The sequence below is a fragment of the Pongo abelii genome, chromosome 6 (genome assembly GCF_028885655.2).
Source record: "Pongo abelii isolate AG06213 chromosome 6, NHGRI_mPonAbe1-v2.0_pri, whole genome shotgun sequence".
Lineage (NCBI taxonomy): Eukaryota > Metazoa > Chordata > Mammalia > Primates > Hominidae > Pongo > Pongo abelii.
This window is the reverse complement of record NC_071991.2, coordinates 15,291,252-15,310,161: the sequence shown is the minus strand read 5'-3', so window position 1 is coordinate 15,310,161 and position 18,910 is coordinate 15,291,252. Positions and strand designations below refer to the sequence as shown.

General features: G+C 44.9%; 2 protein-coding genes across 4 annotated transcripts in view; one reads left to right on the top strand and one right to left on the bottom strand.

The window, feature by feature from the left end:
• LOC100437158 (putative speedy protein E7) overlaps nucleotides 1-515 on the bottom strand; it is a 73,747-nt gene extending 73,232 nt beyond the window's left edge. For all 3 annotated transcript variants that reach the window (XM_024241673.3, XM_063725967.1, XM_063725968.1), the window contains exon 1: nucleotides 406-515. The gene's annotated coding sequence lies outside the window, so the exon portion shown is untranslated. The remainder of the gene's footprint in view (nucleotides 1-405) is intronic.
• The window catches only part of LOC100436789 (putative postmeiotic segregation increased 2-like protein 1), a 23,255-nt gene continuing 4,822 nt past the window's right edge, over nucleotides 478-18,910 (top strand). The window contains 8 exon segments of the mRNA XM_054560121.2: nucleotides 478-557; nucleotides 2,448-2,700; nucleotides 8,454-9,002; nucleotides 9,005-9,069; nucleotides 12,101-12,244; nucleotides 14,200-14,285; nucleotides 14,455-14,566; nucleotides 15,684-15,867. Of these exon segments, the coding sequence (XP_054416096.2) occupies nucleotides 478-557; nucleotides 2,448-2,700; nucleotides 8,454-9,002; nucleotides 9,005-9,069; nucleotides 12,101-12,244; nucleotides 14,200-14,285; nucleotides 14,455-14,566; nucleotides 15,684-15,867 (1,473 nt within the window).

Genomic DNA, 18,910 nt, shown 5'->3' with positions numbered 1-18,910 from the left:
GGATCACCTGAAGTCAGAAGTTGGAGACCAGCGAAACCCCATCTCTACTAAAAATACAAAAATTAGCTGGGCGTGGTGGCATGTGCCTGTAATCCCAGCTACTTGGGAGGCTGAGGCACGAGAATCGCTTGAACCCAGGAGGCAGAGGCTGCAGTGAGCTGAGACTGTACCACTGCACTCCAGCCTGGGCGAAGAAAGCAACTCTGTCTCAAAAAAAAAAAAAAAAAAAAAGAACAGGCTCTCTCATTCGAGGTTACCCTTCTATCACTCCAAGGATTCACCCCATAATCTTATCTTTCTTGATATGTTACACACACTAAAATGTTCACATCAAGTTTGTAGACACTTGTCCTTACCACCTTACCAAAGTGAGATGGTATCAACAGAGGTAAGACACTGCTTTACCTTCATGTCACTTTTGGTGGCTTTCACAGCATTGAAAAGATCATTGGCTGGTGGCTCTGACTGTTTCCGGCTATGACGATGTGCCACTCGGAACCTTCCTTTGGATGTTTGCCACCTAATATGTATAAAAAGATCAGAAATATGAAAAAAAGGTAACAGTGACATTAACACTTGGTCTCATCATTATCACACAAGTAGGCTTACGCTGCCAGTTCCACAGCAGAGTCTGAGTTAGACTCAGTACTGAAATAATTGATTTTTATACTGTTATGAAGTTTATTAACTTGTTTCCCTTAAAAAACAAAAGTCCTTGAGTCCCCTTCCTGTATCTCTATATCCTAAAGTCCTTTTCTCTTCAAAATTTCTCTTGTTTCAATTTCCGTCACTTAATACTTTGTAAATCTTGTCCTTTTATGAACCGTATCACCTGAACCTCTTTTAAGTTTTCTTTTTTTCTTTTTTTTTTTTGAGACGGAGTCTCGCTCTGTCACCCAGGCTGGAGTGCAGTGGCGCGATCTCAGCTCACTACAAGCTCCGCCCCCGGGGTTCACGCCACTGTCCTGCCTCAGCCTCTTGAGTAGCTGGGCTGCTTCCCCCACAAGACTCAAAAACAAAAGAAAACTGGCTGACTCACCGGCATTGTTTTTGGTGGTCCTTTTGCTTTCTTCTTCACATTGCAATAGAAGCTATCTTCAAAGTCACTGCCTTCATCAGCTAACAAAGAGTCAGTATTCCTGTGAGAAAGTACCGTTCTCTTTACTTATAACCACCCTATTCCCTCCCTATTCTCTCATCGCACCCCATCTCCATGAGAAAAACATATTCAGATTTTAAGAAAAAATGAGCTTATTTTTAGTAGGAAGTTGGGACAAAGTCTTTTTTTTTTTTTTGAAACAGAGTTTTGCTCTCGTCACCCAGGCTGGAGTGCAATGGTGTGATCTCGGCTCACTAAAACCTCTGCCTCCCAGGTTCAAGTGATTCTCCTGCCTCAGTCTCCCGAGTAGCTGGGATTACAGGTGTTCCACTGTGTTGGCCAGGCTGGTCTCAAACTCCTGACCTCAGGTGATCCACCTGCCTCAGCCTCCCAAAGTGTTGGGATTACAGGCGTGAGCCACCACACCTGGCTGGGACAAGGTCTTAAAGGAAAACTTTCACATGAAAGCAATGGAGACGAAGAATGAGGAAATGAGGCAGGGGAAGGACAACCCTTCCCAGTATTCTCTCTGAAGAAGAGAATCAAATGCTACTCACTTAGCGGGTAGAGAGATCACTGCTCTTTGTAGAGAAAAATAATCATGGCTCAGGAAGTCATCTATCACTCATCCATAAACGGGAGACTAATATGGACCTAGAGTTAAATTCCACCCCCGTGAAACATCAACCACGTGTCTTATCAATTCAAGTTTATAACATTGATATAATCAGGTCCCCCACAGCAGCACTGACAGAAACAGAAATGATTCAGAGAAAGCCAATTAAAACAGCTAGGGGACAAAGCAGATCTGTATGACATTAGCTTTTTTCCTTCTGGAAAGATAAAAAACCAAGATATATTATTATAACCTACACACAATAAACTCATATGTGGTAATAAATAAGGATACACAGACCTGTTTACAAAATCCCCAAGTAGGAAAACTAGGGGATACCAGCTAAAAAGTATATACAATTTACCAGGCAACAAATAAAGAACTCTTTACTCCCCCATCTGCCACCTCCCAGCCCCCACCAGGGGTTGTACATGCCGAACACAGAAATGTGTTTAAGAGAGGTTTAGACACGATGGATGATGGATTAAAAACAGGATGTGCTTGGATCCGGAAGGCGGAGGTTGCAGTGAGCCAAGATCACGCCACTGCACTCCAGCCTGGGCGACAGGGTGAGACTCCATCTCAAAAAAACAAACAACCAACCAAAAAACAGGATGTACTACTATTTTGATGTCTACAACATCTAGGACCGCCAAAAAAAAAAACACCTGGAGCTGGAGGGAGGGTGTCACTGTGCCGAACGAGTACAGCACTTCTGGTGTTTTCACACAGTCCCACGCATATTATCATCAATGTGGGAAAACGAGAGGGGGAAGGCTGCCACGGACACAGGAAGTGGCCGCACAATGCAACATCTACTTACCCCCCTGAGGTATGGTTTGAGTCCCTGTCATCGAAGGGTAGACTGGCAGAGGAACTAGAAGATGCAGACAAGGCCCTCTTGGTATCTCCCGCAGCTCTCTGCAGTGGGGAAGACATGCTTGGAGAGGAGGAGCTATGGGGCCAGGAAGACGAGGACTGCAGGGTAGGTATGGTGATCCAGCTGGGGAAAGAAAGAGAAGAAAGGGCTCCTACCACAGCACTTCTCCATCCCCAGCCCTGACCAGTCCCTTTCTTTCCAAGGGAATGGTTCTAGAACTCTGGGATCAGGTGAGGGGGACCAAAAACTAAGACAAAGGCTGGGCACCGTGGCTCATGCCTATAATCCCAGCACTTTGGGAGGCCAGGGCAGGAGGATGGCTTGAGGCCAGGAGTTCAAGACCAGCCTGGGCTATACAGCAAGACCCCATTTCTACAAAAAATAATAATAATAATTAGCCAGGTGTGGCAGCGCAGGCCTGTATTCAGCTATTCAGGAGGCTGAGGTGGGAGGACTGCTTGAGTCCAGGAGTTCAAGGCTGCAGTGAGCTATGATCGCACCACTGTACTCCAGCCTGGGTGACAGAGTGAGACTCTGTCTCAAAAAAATAAAAATTAAAAAAAAATAAAAGACATTATGGGATGCAAGTCTGCAGAGCCTTAACTACAAACTAAAGAAACCAAAAGGAAAAAGACTTTCAAATACAGGAGTAGAACCATCTCGTTTTCCCCATAGTCCAATAGGTCCCTGAAATTGATCCCCAAACGCTTAAAACAAGGCCGGGTGCAGTGGCTCATGCCTGTAATCCCAGCACTTTGGGAGGCCCAGGGAGGTGAATCACTTCAGGTCAGGAGTTTGAGACCAGCCTGGCCAACATGGTGAAACCCCATCTCTACTAAAGTACAAAAATTATCCACGTGTGGTGTGAGTGCCTATAATCCCAGCTACTCGGGAGGCTGAGGCAGGAGAATCGCTTGAACTTGGGAGGCGGAGGTTGCAGTGAGCAGAGATTGTGCCACTGCACTCCAGCCTGGGCGACAAGAGCAAGACTCCGTCTCAAAAAAATAAAATCAGATATTGTCACTGTCTCCCCCTTGCTAACCTCCTAGGTGCTTAGGATAAAACGTCAAACATTTAACATGGCCTCACAGACATCTTATATCATTTGGCCCCTGGCTACATTACCTCACCCAATTTCCTCCTTTGCTCTGTACTCTAGCTACACTGTCCTAGGAGTTCCTAAAACACCACGCTGGCTCCAAACACAGGATCTTCACATGTGCTGTTCCCTCTATCCAAATCACTCTTCCCTCTTCTCTTGTTTGCTTAACTCCTGTTTACCCCCGGGCTTAATCAGCACTTTCTCACCTCTCCTAGTCTGTTGCTCTTATTTAAGATCAAACAGCAGAGAAATGTGAAGTCCACTGACTTCCGGGTGGAACAGAGTTCAGTATGCCAATTAAATTATTGGGTGCTGGCTGGGCACGGTGGCTCACACCTGTAATCTCAGCACTTTGGAAGGGCAAGGTGGGTGGATCACTTGAGGTCAGAAGTTCGAGACGACAACACGATGAAACTCCATCTCTACTGAAACACAAAAATTAGCTGGGCTTGGTGGTGGACACCTGTAATCCCAGCTACTCAGGAGGCTGAAGCAGGAGAATCACTTGGACCCAGGAGGGGGAGGGTGCAGTGAGCCAAGAGCCCACCACTGTACTCTAGCCTGAACGACAGGGTGACTCCATCTCAGAAACAAAAAAAAACTAGGTGCTGACTGAAAATAAATTTGAAAGCAAGGTGTGTGACAGGGAAGGCTACAACCTGTGTAATATTCTGTTACTTAATGATTAGTCCTGAGTCATATTTCCAACCTCTCTTAACCAGCCTGCATTTGTACACTGTTTGTGTACAAGCTTGCTAATTTCCACAAATGGCAGTAGGTTGTCTGCTCCAATAGGGCCAAAAATGCACCTACTGGATTCAAAGCTCAGTAAGGGCCAGGCGCAGTGGCTCACGCCTGTAATCTCAGCACTTTGGGAGGCCAAGGCGGGCAGATGACTTGAGGTCAGGAGTTCGAGACCAGCCTGGCCAACATGGTGAAACCCCGTCTCTACTAAAAATACAAAAAATTGGCTGGCCGTGGTGGTGGGCACCTGTAATCCCAGCTACTGGGGAGGCTGAGGCAGGAGAATTGCTTGAACCCGGGAGACGGCGGCTGCAGTGAGCCGAGATCATGACACTACATTCCAGCCTCGTCGACAGAGTGAGACTCCATCTCAAAAACAAAAAAAACTCAGTCAGGAATAAAGAATGTCTGAAGTACTATATGTGTAACGTGGCTTGTGATTTTTAAGCCTGAGTGCAACTTGAGCTATTCCTTCATGATCTGAGTAATACCAAAATGTTCAAGATCTGTTTTATGTCATTGGTGCCTTCTAATGTCGGGCTGTTGTTTTCCTTGCTGAGATTAGATTATGATGTGGTATATTGTTTTTATCAATTTGTTTTAATTTATATGTATTTATAAGCAGCTTATTCTTCATGTTGCTCTCATTTACCCTGGAGATGCTTGATTGCTTTTTTTTTTTTTTTTTTTGACACAGGGTTTCACTCTGTTGCCCATGCTGGAGTGCAGTGGCACGATCACAGCTCAATGCAGCCCTGACCTCCGGGGCTCAAGTGATGCTCCCACCTCAGCCTCCTGAATAGCTGGGACTACAGGCACATGCTACAACACCTGGCTAAGTTTTGTATTTTTTGTAAAAATGGGGTTTCACCATGTTGCCAAGATTGGTTTTGAACTCCTAGGTTCAAGTGGTCCTCCTGCCTTGGTCTCCCAAAGTGCTGGGATTACAGACGGGAGCCACCACGCCTGGCCAAGATGTTTTATTGCTAATTATTCATCTGTCCACACTGTTATCATCTCCCAGAGAAATTGCTAGAAGAGTGAGATTATGTGTCCTCTAAGTTATAAGTTCACAAATAAAAGCCCAAAGGAAGTTAGGCAGCACACTTAAAAACGAATTAAAAAGACCCTGCAAAACTTGGTCTTAAATGAAAGGTGACATCCTCCAACCTGGGTTGTCTTTCTGGTTTCATGGGACTGTGCAGTTGGAGGGTGACTGGGCCCTGTTTCCACGGCACTCTCTAGGTGCAGGGACCATTGAACCATGTCTGCTATTTCTGTCTTAGCTCTGGACTGAAATAACAGTGGTGTTACTGGGTTTCAAAAGAAAGTCCGTCCCTCTGGATCCAGGCAGAAAGCCATTAAAGAAAACAGAAGGATAACAAGCAGTGGGAAAACAGACCAGAAAAGTTACCGATTCACCCATCTTGTGTCAGAATCGACAAGCCTGTTTCTCCTGCTGGAAACCCAGGATGTACGTCTGCAATGAGAAAAGAGTGAAAGACTTGAGCAGGTACATTACAAAAGAGCAATCACAGCGGCCAGTGAATATGAAAAGGTCCTCAACTTAGAGAAGTCTGGAGAAATCCAAACTAACACTACCCTAGGATACCAGGCTACACCCGCCAGCTTTAGGCAGGATGCAAACATCAGGAATTCTACCTCGCTGGGGAGTGGGAAGAGAGTGCACCAACCAGTCTAACAACCTTGGAAAACAATTTACTAGAGTGGAAAGCCAGGCGAGCCACTGAGCCAGCAGTCCCATTCGTTAGTACATACCCCATGCCTGCTCCTCTGTATAACAGTATTCACTGCAGAGACCGGGCACAGTGGCTCATGCCTGTAATCCCAGCACTTTGGGAGGCCGAGGTGGGTGGATCACGAGGTTAGGGGATCGAGACCATCCTGGCTAACACGGTGAAACCCCATCTCTACTACAAATACAAAAAGTTAGCCGGGCATGGTGGCGGGTACCTGCAGTCCCAGCTACTCAGGAGGCTGAGGCAGGAGAATGGCGTGAACCCAGGAAGTGGAGGTTGCAGTGAGCCGAGATCGCGCCACTGTACTCCAAACTGGGCAACAGAGCGAGACTCCGTCTCCAAAAAAAAAAAAAAGAATATTCACTGCAGAATTGTTCATAGCAGGTTAAAATGGAAAACAATCCAGTGTCCCTGAGCAAGTAGGATGGATAAATATATGCGGGAGAGTTATGCAATGGAACAGCATACTACAGAGAAAATGAATACCTCTGTTGTTACTCACAATAAAATGACTTCTAAAATAATGTCTACAAAAAAGAAGCCAGGGCTGGGCACCAGTGGCTCATATTTGTAATCCCAGCACTTTGGGAGGTCCAGGCGGGCAGATCGCTTGAGGTCAGGAGTTTGAGACCAGCCTGGCCAACATGGTGAAACCCCGTCTCTACAAAAAATAAAAACATTAGCCGGGTGCAGTGGACGGCGCCTGTAATCTCAGCTACTCAGGAGGCTGAGGCGGGAGAACTGCTTGAACCCGGGAGGCAGAGGTTGCAGGGAGCCGAGGTCACACCACTGCACTCCAGCCTGGATGACAGAGTGAGACTGTCTGAAAAAAACAAAAAAAAAAACAAACAAAAACCCACACTGTATTGTTTAGGGATACTGTGTTAACAAAATAATAGACACAAGCAGGACATAATTATCATAAAAATCAGGACCTGCGGGGGGGTTGGGGGGGAAGGTTTAAGTGGAAAGAATGGAGCAGTGACATCGTGTGTCAACCTGGGAGGTGGTGACCCTAGGGTTCACTTTGTAATTCCTCAAAATGAGCATTTATGTGCTATTCACTTTTCAGAGGGTACAATCTCTGAACATGTTTAAGCAGCCATATGCAAAAAAAAAAAAAAAAAAGAAAAAATATGGATAGATTTTTATTTTAATTAAAATATTTAAAAAATAGAGACAAGGCGACCGGACCCAGTGGCTCACGACTGTAATCCCAGCACTTTGGGAGGCCGAGGCGGGCGGCTCACAAGGTCAGGAGAGCGAGCCCAACATGGCTAAGGCGGTGAAACCCGGTCTCTACTAAAAATACAAAAAAAAAATTAGCCGGGCGTGGTGGCGGGCACCTGCAGTCCCAGCTACTCGGGAGGCTGAGGCAGGAGAATGGCGTGAACCTGGGAGGCGGAGCTTGCAGTGAGCCGAGATCAGGCCACTGCATTCCAGCCTGGGCGACAGAGCTAGACTCCAACTCAAAAAAAAAAAAAAAAAAAAAAAATACAGACAAGGGTCTCACTATGTTGCTCAGGCTGGTCTCAAACTCTCAGGGCTGAAGCAATTCAAGCAATCCTCCCGCCTCGGTCTCCCAAAGCGCTAAGATTCCAGACGTGAACCACTGCGCCCGACCAGGAAAGATGTGTATATATATCATATATATGATATGATATGATTGATGACATGATATCATATATATATCATATATGACATTATATATATCATATATGACATTATATATCATATATGACATTATATATCATATATGACATTATATATGATATCATATATGACATTATATATGATATCATATCATATATATGCGATATATCATATCATATATGTGATATCATATATGAGATATGATATCATATATTATATATATTTTATATATTACATATATAAAAAATATTTTTGGTTTTTTGAGACACAGTTTCACTCTTGTTTCCCAGGCTCCAGTGCAATGGCTCGATCTCAGCTCACTGCAAACTCCGCCTCCAGGGTTCAAACGATTCTCCTGCCTCAGCCTCCCGAGTGGCTGTGATTACAGGCGCCCGCCACACGCCCGGCTAATTTTTGTATTTTTAATAGAGACGAGGTTTCAACATGTTGGCCAGGCTGGTCTCCAACTCCTGACCTCAGGTGACCCGCCTGCTTGGGCCTCCCAAAGTGCTGGGATTACAGGTGTGAGCCATGGCGCCAGCCTAAGTAAATCTTTTAAAACATAAAGGTTTGGGTGAGTCCCTGGCCGGCGGGCACAGATGCCTGGGTGGGACCGCGAACTGGGTGGGACACATTCCTTCAGGCCCGGGGGGACTCGGGCCAACAGCGGGCCGCCGCGCGTGCGCACTGGGCGGGGGGGGGGGGGGCCGCGCTCCTACCCGCACGTGGCCAACGCAGGGCGCTGGGCCGCTACTCCCGCATTGCACGTTGGGGAGCCGGTACATGCAGGTGGGAAGTTCCAGACGGAGAAGCGCGCGGCGCCAGTGATAAGGCTTTACCTGGTCCATCGACTTGGCGGAACCAAAACAAGTGCGTGCCAGACACCAATGCTCGGAAGCCGTCGAAGACCACAACTGAGGGCGGCCATCTCCCTTCTAACCCTGCTGCGGTGGTTCGCAGAAAACGCAGTCCGGTGTGCTCTGATTGGCCCATGCTCTTTGACGTCACGGACTCGACGTTTGACAGAGCCAATAGGCGAAAAGGAGAGACGGGAAGTATTTTTTTCACCCCGCCCGGAAAGGGTGGAGCACAACGTCAAAAGCAGCCAATGGGAGCTCGGGAGGCGGGGCGCCTGTGGGAGTCTGGGAAGGGGAAGTTTCCCAGGCTCGGAGGCGGATCGGGTGTTGAGTCCATGGAGCCAGCTGAGAGCTCGAGGTGAGCTGGACTCGCGGTCTCCACTCTTGCGCGCCCTCCTTGAGAACCACGGCGTTCCAACCTCCCTGGAAATGGGGAGAACATGGCCCAGGGGCGTGGCGAGGCCGCCGCGTGGAGGTCCCCGAGCGGCGTCCTCAGCGCCCCAGCGATCCGGTGCCCCTTGGGTGCGCCTTGAGGCCGAGGCAAGCTCCTTCGGGGTCCTGGGCTGCGGGCAAAGGATTCGGCCCTGTAAGGAGTTGGGTTCGGCCTGTCCCAGACAGGCCCTGCCCACATCCTATCACAGGGCAGTGGACTTGAAGCCGGAGCGTGAAATCCCCATAGACTGAATGCATTTCCTTTCTACCTGTTGTCTCTCCCATTTTATTTTTATTTTTATATTATTTAATTTTTAATTTTTTATTTTTGTAGAGACGGGGATTTCGCTATGTTGCCCAGGCTGATCTCGAACTCCTGAGCTCAAGCAATCCGCCCGCCTCGGCCCCCCAAGGTGCTGGAATTACAGGCGTGATGCACTGTGCCTGGCCTTTTTAAAAAATGGAGGTTATTTTGGGGAAGGTAGAGCGTCCAGACACATCCTAATTTGCATAGCTGCGCAGTTTTACAAAATGCAATGCATTTCTACCTGTTGTGATTTCTGGCTGGTAAGCTACACCGAATCTTGGCTAGCACAGTTGCATTCCGTGTCAGATTTGTAAACGCAGATTTGCTCTCTGCATTTAAATATATTAGATATATTTAAGTAACTACATTTAAATGTATTGAGACATTTAAACATATTTTCGGTCTGTATCTAAATGCGCTCCCTTCTGAAAATAAATATCTGAAGTGGGCCGGGCGCGGTGGCTCACACCTATAATCCCAGCACTTTGGGAGGCCAAGGCGGGTGGATCATGAGGTCAGGAGTTCATGCCTAGCCTGGCCAACAGGGTGAAATCCTGTTTCTACTAAAAATACAAAAATTAACTGGGCATGGTGGCGGGCGGCTGTAATCCCAGCTACTTGGGAGGCTGAGGCAGGAGAATCGCTGGAACCCAGGAGGCGGAGGCTGCAGTGAGCTGAGATCATGCCACTGCAGTCAGGCCTGGGTGACACAGCAAGACTCCGTCTCAAAAAAAAAAAAAAAAAAAAATCAGAAGTGGACTGTAGTCTATAGTGTGTTGCCAAATAAACTTATTTTTAGAGATACTTCTTTCAATTTTCTGTGAGGTCATCTGCAGTTTCACGTGGTAGACAGACTTCGGTGAGATTCTTAGCAAGGTAGAATGAAGAGTAAAGAGGTTTGTTTATTTCACAAGGGTTTATTGAAGGCCTACGATGTGTTAAATGCTGTAGGAAATACCCAATGATTTCTCTTTCATGGAGGTTTCCTGCCTTCTCTTAACAAGTTATCAATTAAACTGTTTACTGGAAATTGCTAAGTTAATGAACACACGGGATACATTCTTTGGATGAGCAGACATTGGTGGGGAAGAGGAGGAAGAGGAGAGCGGTTTAGACAGAGACCTGCTTATACAGTGTAGTGTCTAAAAGAGCTTGTGATGTTCAGGAAACAATTGTTCACTGTGCTGCAATATAGGGCACGGCCGGTTGCGGCGGCTCACACCTGTAATCCTAGCGCTTTGGGAGGCCGAGGTGGGCAGATCACCTGAGGTCAGGAGTTCAAGACAAGCCTGCCCAACATGGTGACACCCCATCTCTACTAAAAACACAAAAATTAGCCGGGTGTGATGCTGGGTGCCTGTAATCCCAGCTACTTGGGAGGCTGAGACAGGAGAATCGCTTGAACCTGGCAGGCGGAGCCTGCAGTGAGGTGAGATCATGCCATTGCACGCTAGCCTGGGCGACAGGGTGAGTACTCTCAAATAATAATAATCATAATAAATAATAATGATGATGATGCTGTAGGGGACTTGATGAAGGGAAAGGATTAGAGAGATTCTGAAAAGAAGGTAGTTTTGGGCCCAGTGATGACTAGATTTTCAATTTCATATAGCAGGAAGTGGGGCACTAGTAAATTTTTAAGCAGAAAAATTATTTGACCAGATTTGTGATTTCAAAAATAGCTCTGGTGATAGAGTGGAGGATGGCTTGGAGCAGGGAATAAGGGGAGATAAAACCGTTATAAAACTCTTAAAGCTAGTACAGCAAGAACTTTGAGGGTCTTTGCTAAGACAGCAGCTGGCAGCTTCAATTTGGAGTAGGGTATCAAAGGCAACTGTGTATAAGGAATAGTTATGTAACTGGTACCCAATTTCTGAGATGATTTTGACTTAAACATTGTGTATTTTCCAGTATACTGTTGGTTTTTCTAATTATGTGGGAAATTATGTTGCTTTCACTTTTTTTTTTTTTTTTTTTTTTGCTCGTTGCCCAGGCTGGGGTGCAATGCTGCAATCTGAGCTCACTGCAACCTCCACCTTCCGGGTTTAAGTGATTCTCCTGCCTCAGCCTCCCGAGTAGCTGGGTTTATAGGCGCCCACCATGATGCCTGCCTAATTTTTTGTATTTTTAGTAGAGACAGGGTTTGATCATGTTGGCCAGGATGGTCTCCAACTCCTGACCTCAAGTGATCCGCCTGCCTCTGCCTCCCAAAGTGCTGGGATTACAGGCATGAGCCACCCCACCAGGCCATGCTTTCAGTTTTCAAGAAAGAAGACACCATTGTTGCCAAAGATTTTGGTAATTTGAGAGACAAAATGTGTGTTTTCTCCATGTGGATCCTAGTATAATTAGATAGTAAGGATCTGTTGAATTTGAAGTATCTATCCAGAAGTATTTTGGGGACATATTTAAGGATTGTAAAACAGTGTTTCTATTTCTGGATATAATAAATGTATTTGTTAATATAATAAATGAATAGATTGTAAAACAGTGTTTCTATTTCTGGATATAATAAATGTATTTGTTAATGTAATAAATGAATAGATTAGCCCCATAAACTATTTACAGTGTTGAGTCATTTCCCACACTTAAAATCAGGATGAAAATATATAGCTGAATACTTGCTTTGTTTCTTGTAACATTTCTTTAGTACAGAACCTGCTAAGGCCATCAAACCTATTGATCGGAAGTCAGTCCATCAGATTTGCTCTGGGCCGGTGGTACTGAGTCTAAGCACTGCGGTGAAGGAGTTAGTAGAAAACAGTCTGGATGCTGGTGCCACTAATATTGGTAAGTCTGGGAGAGTTTTAAGCCACGAGAAATGATCAGTGTATGTTGTTGTAGTCAAGAAACATTTGTTATTGAAATAAGACTATCAAGTGTTGATGTAGTAATAAATGATTATTTTTAAGTTAAAGTTAGCACCTATTATGTGCCTAGTACTTAGCTAGGTAGTAATAATAATAACAGCTTTTATTGTGTTCTTATGGTGTGCAAGGCAGGTGTTATGCTAAGAATTGCACAGAAATATCTCATTTAATTTGCAGAATAGCTGGGCATGGTGTTTCACGCCTGTAATCCTAGCCCTTTGAGAGGCCGAGGTGGGGGGATTGCTTGAGGCCAAGAGTTCAAGACCAACCTGGCCAACATGGTAAGACCTCGTCTCTACTAAAAACATAAAGTAGGCCGGGTGTGGTGGCTCACACCTGTAATCCCAGCACTTTGGGAGGCCAAGGCGGGTAGATACCTGAGGTCAGCAGTTTGAGACCAGCCTGTCCAAAATGGTGAAACTCTGTCTCTACTAAAAATATAAAAATTAGCCGGACCTGGTGGCAGAAGCCTGTAATCCCAGCTACTTGGGAGGCTGAGGCATGAGAATTGCTTGAACCCGGGAGGCGGAGGTTGCAGTGAGCCGAGATCGTGCCACTGCACACCAGCCTGGGGACAGAGCAAGACTCCGTCTCAATAAAATAAAATGAAATAGGCCTGGAGTAGTGGCTCACATCTATAATCCCAGCACTTTGGGAGGCAGAGCGGGGCTGATCATTTGAGGTCAGGAGTTCAAGACCAGCCTAACCAACATGGTAAAACCCTGTCTCTACTAAAAATACAAAAATTAGCCAGATGTGGTGGTGCAGGAGGCTGAGGGAGGAGAATTTCTTGAACCTGGGACGTGGAGGTTGTAGTGAGCCAAGCTCAGATGGTGCCACTGCATTCCAGCCTGGGTGACAAGAGCAAAACTCCATCTCAAAAAAAAAAAAAAGAAAAGAAAAAGAAAATAACAAAATAAAATAAGAAAACCTAAAAAATTATGAATCAGCCAAGTAACTTTATGAGATAGAACTTATTATCTCCATTTTATAGATGAAGAAATTAAGGAACAGGAAATTTCCTTTTTTTGAGATTATAAAGCTAATAAAATAGGATCCAGGAAGTCTGATTCCAGAACCAGTTGTCTTTTTTTTTTTTTTGAGATGGAGTTTTCGCTCTTGTTGCCCAGGCTATAGTGCCATGGCACGATCTCAGCTCACCGCAACCTCCACCTCCCGGGTTCAAGCAATTCTGCCTCAGCCTTACCAGTAGCTGGGATTACAGACATGCACCACCACACCTGGCTAATTTTGTATTTTTGGTGGAGACAGGGTTTCTCCATGTTGGTCAGGCTGGTCTGGAACTCCTGACCTCAGGTGATCCGCTCACTTTGGCCTCCCAAAGTGCTGGGATTACAGGCATGAACCACCGCGCCTGGCCCCCTTTCTCCTTACTGGGTATGTTAAAATTATTTCTTTCAAAAGAAAAGTCTGGTCAAAGTGCAACGGTGTTAACCACTAATTGATCACAACCAGTTACAGATTTTTTTGTTCCTTCTCCACTCCAACTGCATCACTTGACTAGCCTAGGGACAAAAAAAAAGAGGAAAGAAAGAAAAAGCTAAACTATTTAATCTGGGCTAGTAAATGGCCAGAACGGACTTTATAAAAATGAAATATACAAAATGACACTAGTACGTTTAACTAAAGGTATAGTTATGACTCTTCAATTTGCATATGTTATAAATAATATCAATATAAAAACTTATAGCATGGGTCCTTTTTTTTTTTTTTTTTTTTGTTGAGATGGAGTCTCACTGTCTCCCAGGCTGGAGTGCAGTGGCGGGATCTCGGCTCACTGCAAGCTCCACCCCACGGGATCACACCATTCTAGCATGGGTCCATTTTTAATAAATATGTAAATATTTAAACTTTCTAGATCTAAAGTTAAGGACTATGGAGTGGATCTCATTGAAGTTTCAGACAATGGATTTGGGGTAGAAGAAGAAAACTTTGAAGGCTTAAGTAAGTTGACTTTTTCTAATCCTATTATAAAATAATTGGGCCACATGTCTCAGAATTTTGAGTAACACTGTCTTGGGAAACGCAAAAACAGTTTTTTAAGCCAGTTACTAGATATCATGTATATCCGTTGTTAATAGCACTTGTGGTATCTTAATCTTTACTTTACAGTCTCTTTCAGCTCTGAAACATCACACATCTAAGATTCAAGAGTTTGCTGACCTAACTGAGGTTGAAACTTTCGGCTTTCAGGGGGAAGCTCTGAGCTCGCTGTGTGCACTGAGGTGATACAATATTTTTATCCATTCATTTGACCCCTTAGAAAAACCTCTCTGAAAATTAATTGGAATCGTTATTATTTACAATTTTCTATCTCAGTATCTCAACTTCTAGCTTCTGAATTCTGTTTTGTCTCACTGCCAATCTAAGTCCTAGTACTTCTGAAATGTGAGAAATAAATGAATGAAATGAAGCAAATAGTATTGTTAAAAAAAAATGGTTACCCTTATTAAAACAGTAACTTCTCAATTTTAACATAACATATAGATAATAAATGATAGTTACCATTGGTTTTCATCATCAAATTTTAGGGAAACATTTCACCAAAGCACTATTTAATTATAGCACAGATACTAAATCTTTATAATTATATGTAAATATATATATATATATACACATATATATGTGTATATGTATACGTATTTTTAGACAGAGTCTCACTCTGTCACCCAGGCTGGAGTGCAGTGGCACAGTCTCAGCTCACTGCAATCTCTGCCTCCCAGGTTCAAGTGATTCTTGTGCCTCAGCCTCCTGAAGAGCTGGGACTAAGCGTGCACCACCACTCCTGGCTAATTTTTGAATTTTTAGTAGAGATGGGGTTTTGCCATGTTGCCCAGGCTGGTCTGGAACTCCAGGCCTCAAGTGATCTGCCCTCCTTGGCCTCCCAAAGTGCTGGAATTACAGGCATGAGCCACCGCACCCTGCCTTACATATACATTTTAATTATATCTTTTGGATTCTTTAAATATTTGAAAAATATTTTTTTAAATTCTTTAAAAAATTCTTTAAAAAAATTTTATTTGAAGAGTAATAACAAAACAAATCTCTATTTGTGAATAAATGAATCTTGAGATCATTTATGGTTTTGCAGTTCAACCTGAAAAATGAAATCAAAGCTCTAACCAAAGCAAAGCATGTTTAGTGCCCTCTGTCTCACTGTCTTTTAGATGCCAAACCTTAGATTTTATGATGACTCCTCAACCGTTTAGATCTTGGTTATCTCAGAGGAATCATCAGCTTTTTAAGAAAGTTTTGAGAGAAAAGCAAGTGAAGAAAAGCATAGTCAGTGCCCAACATCGCAGGTCTCTCACTGAACACGCCATGCCTGGTGTTCTCTCACAGCGATGTCACCATTTCTACCTGCCATGCATCGGCGAAGGTTGGGACTTGACTGGTGTTTGATCACAATGGGAAAATCATCCAGAAAACCCCCTACCCCCACCCCAGAGGGACCACAGTCAGCATGAAGCAGTTATTTTCTACGCTACCTGTGCGCCATAAGGAATTTCAAAGGAATATTAAGAAAGTACAGTAAATTAATCCTGGTTTTCAAGAGTATTGGTTAATGCACATGAGCAAAAGCTTTACTAAAGATGTTTATTCTTCAGCTGATTCTCTTCCCATAATCTATTGAGAAATGCTTTATTTGCATTTCTCGTTAAAGACTTAACATTAAAGACTTAACTTTAGGGTGATTTACTTTTTTCTTTTCATCACATAGTGTTTATTAGGACTGGGCAACACAGTGAAACTCTGTATCTATGAAAAATTAAAAAAAAAAATTGACTGGGCATGGTGGCATGCACCTGTATTTCCAGCTACTTGGGAAGCTGAAGTGGGAGGATCACTTGAGCCCGGGAACTTGAGGCTGCAGTGAGCTATGATGGCGCCACTGTATTTCAGACTGGGAGACAGAGTAAGACCCTGTCTGGAAAAATATATAATACATATATATTTTTTATTTTTATCTTTTTTTTTTGAGATGCAGTCTCACTTTGGCGCCCTGGCTGGAGTGCAGTGGCGCAATCTCGATTCACTGCAACCTCCACCTCCCGAGTTCAAGCGATTCACCTGCCTCAACCTTCTGAATAGCTGGGATTACAGGCACTCACCACCACGCCTGGCTCATTTTTGTATTTTTAGCAGAGACGGGGTTTCACCATGTTGTCCAGGCTGGCCAGGCTGGTCTCGAATTCCTGACCTCAGGTGATCCGCCCACCTCAGCCTCTCAAAGTGCTGGGATTACAGGCGTGAGCCACCATGCCTGGCCTTATGTACTTATATTTCAATGAGACTATTTCTCTTGGTTTTCTGATAAATGAAGTACTGGAACCCTTATGAATCTGAATGCAAATGAAACAGCTAAATGTTATGTAATTGTTGTGTTTAAAAAGCAGATTGTAAAACTGTATTATATGATTACAGTTTTATAAAAACAAAACAATGGCCTAAATGTGTATAGTATAAAGGCTGGAAGAGTCAGTACCTTCATGTTCTCAGCGGTTATCCTTGGATGTGAGATCTCATGCACTTTTTGCTCTCTTCTTTGTGCCTTTCCATTTGGTATGTGTATTTTTTACAATCAAAGAAGTTAAATATATGCAGCTAAAAACATTTTTTAATTGTAAAGCATTTGGTGCTAATTTTAACTGTTCTTTTTTTAGACGGAGTCTTCTCATTCTGTCGCCCAGGCTGGAGTGCAGTGGTGTGATCTTGGCTCACTGCAACCTCCGCCTCCTGGGTTCAAGTGATTCTCCTGCCTCAGTCTCCCAAGTAGCTGGGATTATAGGTATGTATCACCACGCCCAGCTAATTTTTGTATTTTTAGTAGAGATAGGGTTTCACCATGTTGGCCAGGCTGGTCTTGCACCCCTGACCTCAAGTGATCCGCCCGCCTCAGCCTCGCAAAGTGCTGGGATTACAGGCATGAGCCACCACGCCTGGCCTTTTTTTTAAAGCTTTTTTGTAAGTCAGCTAGCAAGAACACAGGAAGAAATACTCAGATCTCCCTTACACAGCTGGGGGCTATGTCAGGTTTTATAAGCATAGGCTAATGAGGTGTGATTTGATTGGATCTTGCAATAAAGTAATGCTGGGAGGTGTGATCTGACTGGATCCTGCCATGGGGTGACACCAAAACTCAATCTGATTGGATCTTGGCTCCTGCCTTGGGGTGTCCGGTTCTTAAATCAGTCCCAGCTCTTCAGGCCGAGCTCTATGGTTCCACTCCGTGGTGGCGCTTGGTTAACCTGGGCATGCGCAGGGTACATGACCTTCAACCTGCGGGTCCATGGCACTTGAAAAACAACTGACAACCTCATTACATAAAAGTTGAACTGAGCCGGGTGCGGTGACTCACGCCTCTAATCCCAGCACTTTGGGAGGCCAAGGCAGGTGGAGGTCAGGAGTTCAAGACCAGCCTGGCCAAAATGGTGAAACCCCGTCTCTACTAAAAATATAAATATAAGCCAGGTGTGGCGGTGCACCCTTGTAATCCCAGCTATCTGGAGGTTGAGGCAGCAGAATCACTTGAACCTAGGAGGTGGAGGTTGCAGTGAGCTGAGCTCGTGCCATTGCACTCCAGCCTGGGTGACAAGAGCGAAACTCCGTCAAAAAAAAAAAAAAAAAGTTGAACTAGATTTGGTCTGATGCAGTTACAGATCTACAAACCGTGCCCCCACCCTCCTGCCAGCACCTTCTACTCCTCATTCTTGAGGGATTAGGGATGGAGGTCATGCTTCTGCATCGACTTCATGCTGCCCAGGGGCACTGAGTCCCCTGAAATGAGAGGAATGAAACTCTTGGGCTTCTGAGTTCAAATGAGTTCTGGGGTCACCCGCAGTAGCTTGAAAGGCTGGTATTGTTGTAACACAAGCTGAAGGTGGCAGTGTTGGAGCCTGGAGGACAAACAGCTCACCATCCATTTAAATAAATAGGACCAAAAAGTAACAGAACAGTGGCCACGAGGGGCCCCAACAGAGGAAGAAACCAGGTGAGGTGTGGTATAGTGGACTTGACTGCCTTCTAAATCTCAGTGGTTGGCCGGGTGTGGTGGCTCATGCCTGTAATTCCAGCAAAAGAAAATCCGAGGCAGGGTGATCACGAGGTCAGGAGTTCAAGACCAGCCTGACAAACATGGTGAAGCCCTGTCTCTACTAAAAATACAAAAATTAGTTAGGTATGGTGGCATGTGCTGTAGTCCCAGCTACTTGGGAGGCTGAGGCAGGAGAATCGCTCGAACTCAGGAGGCGGAGGTTGCAGTGAGTCGAGATTGTGCCACTGCACTGCAGCGTAGGTAACAGAGCGGACTCCATCTCAGTCAATCAATCAATCTCAGTGGTTGAACTACCCTTGGCATGGTTCAGCTCTGTATCCGCACCCAAATCTCATGTCAAATTGCAATTTCCAGTGTTGTGGAAGGGACCTGGTGGGAGGTGATTGGCTCATGGGGGCCGACTTCCCCCTTGTTGTTCCCGTGATAGTGAGTGAGCGCTCGTGGGATCTGGTTATTTAAAAGCGTGCAGCATCTCCCACTTCACTCTCTCTGTCTCTCCTGCTCCAACATGGCC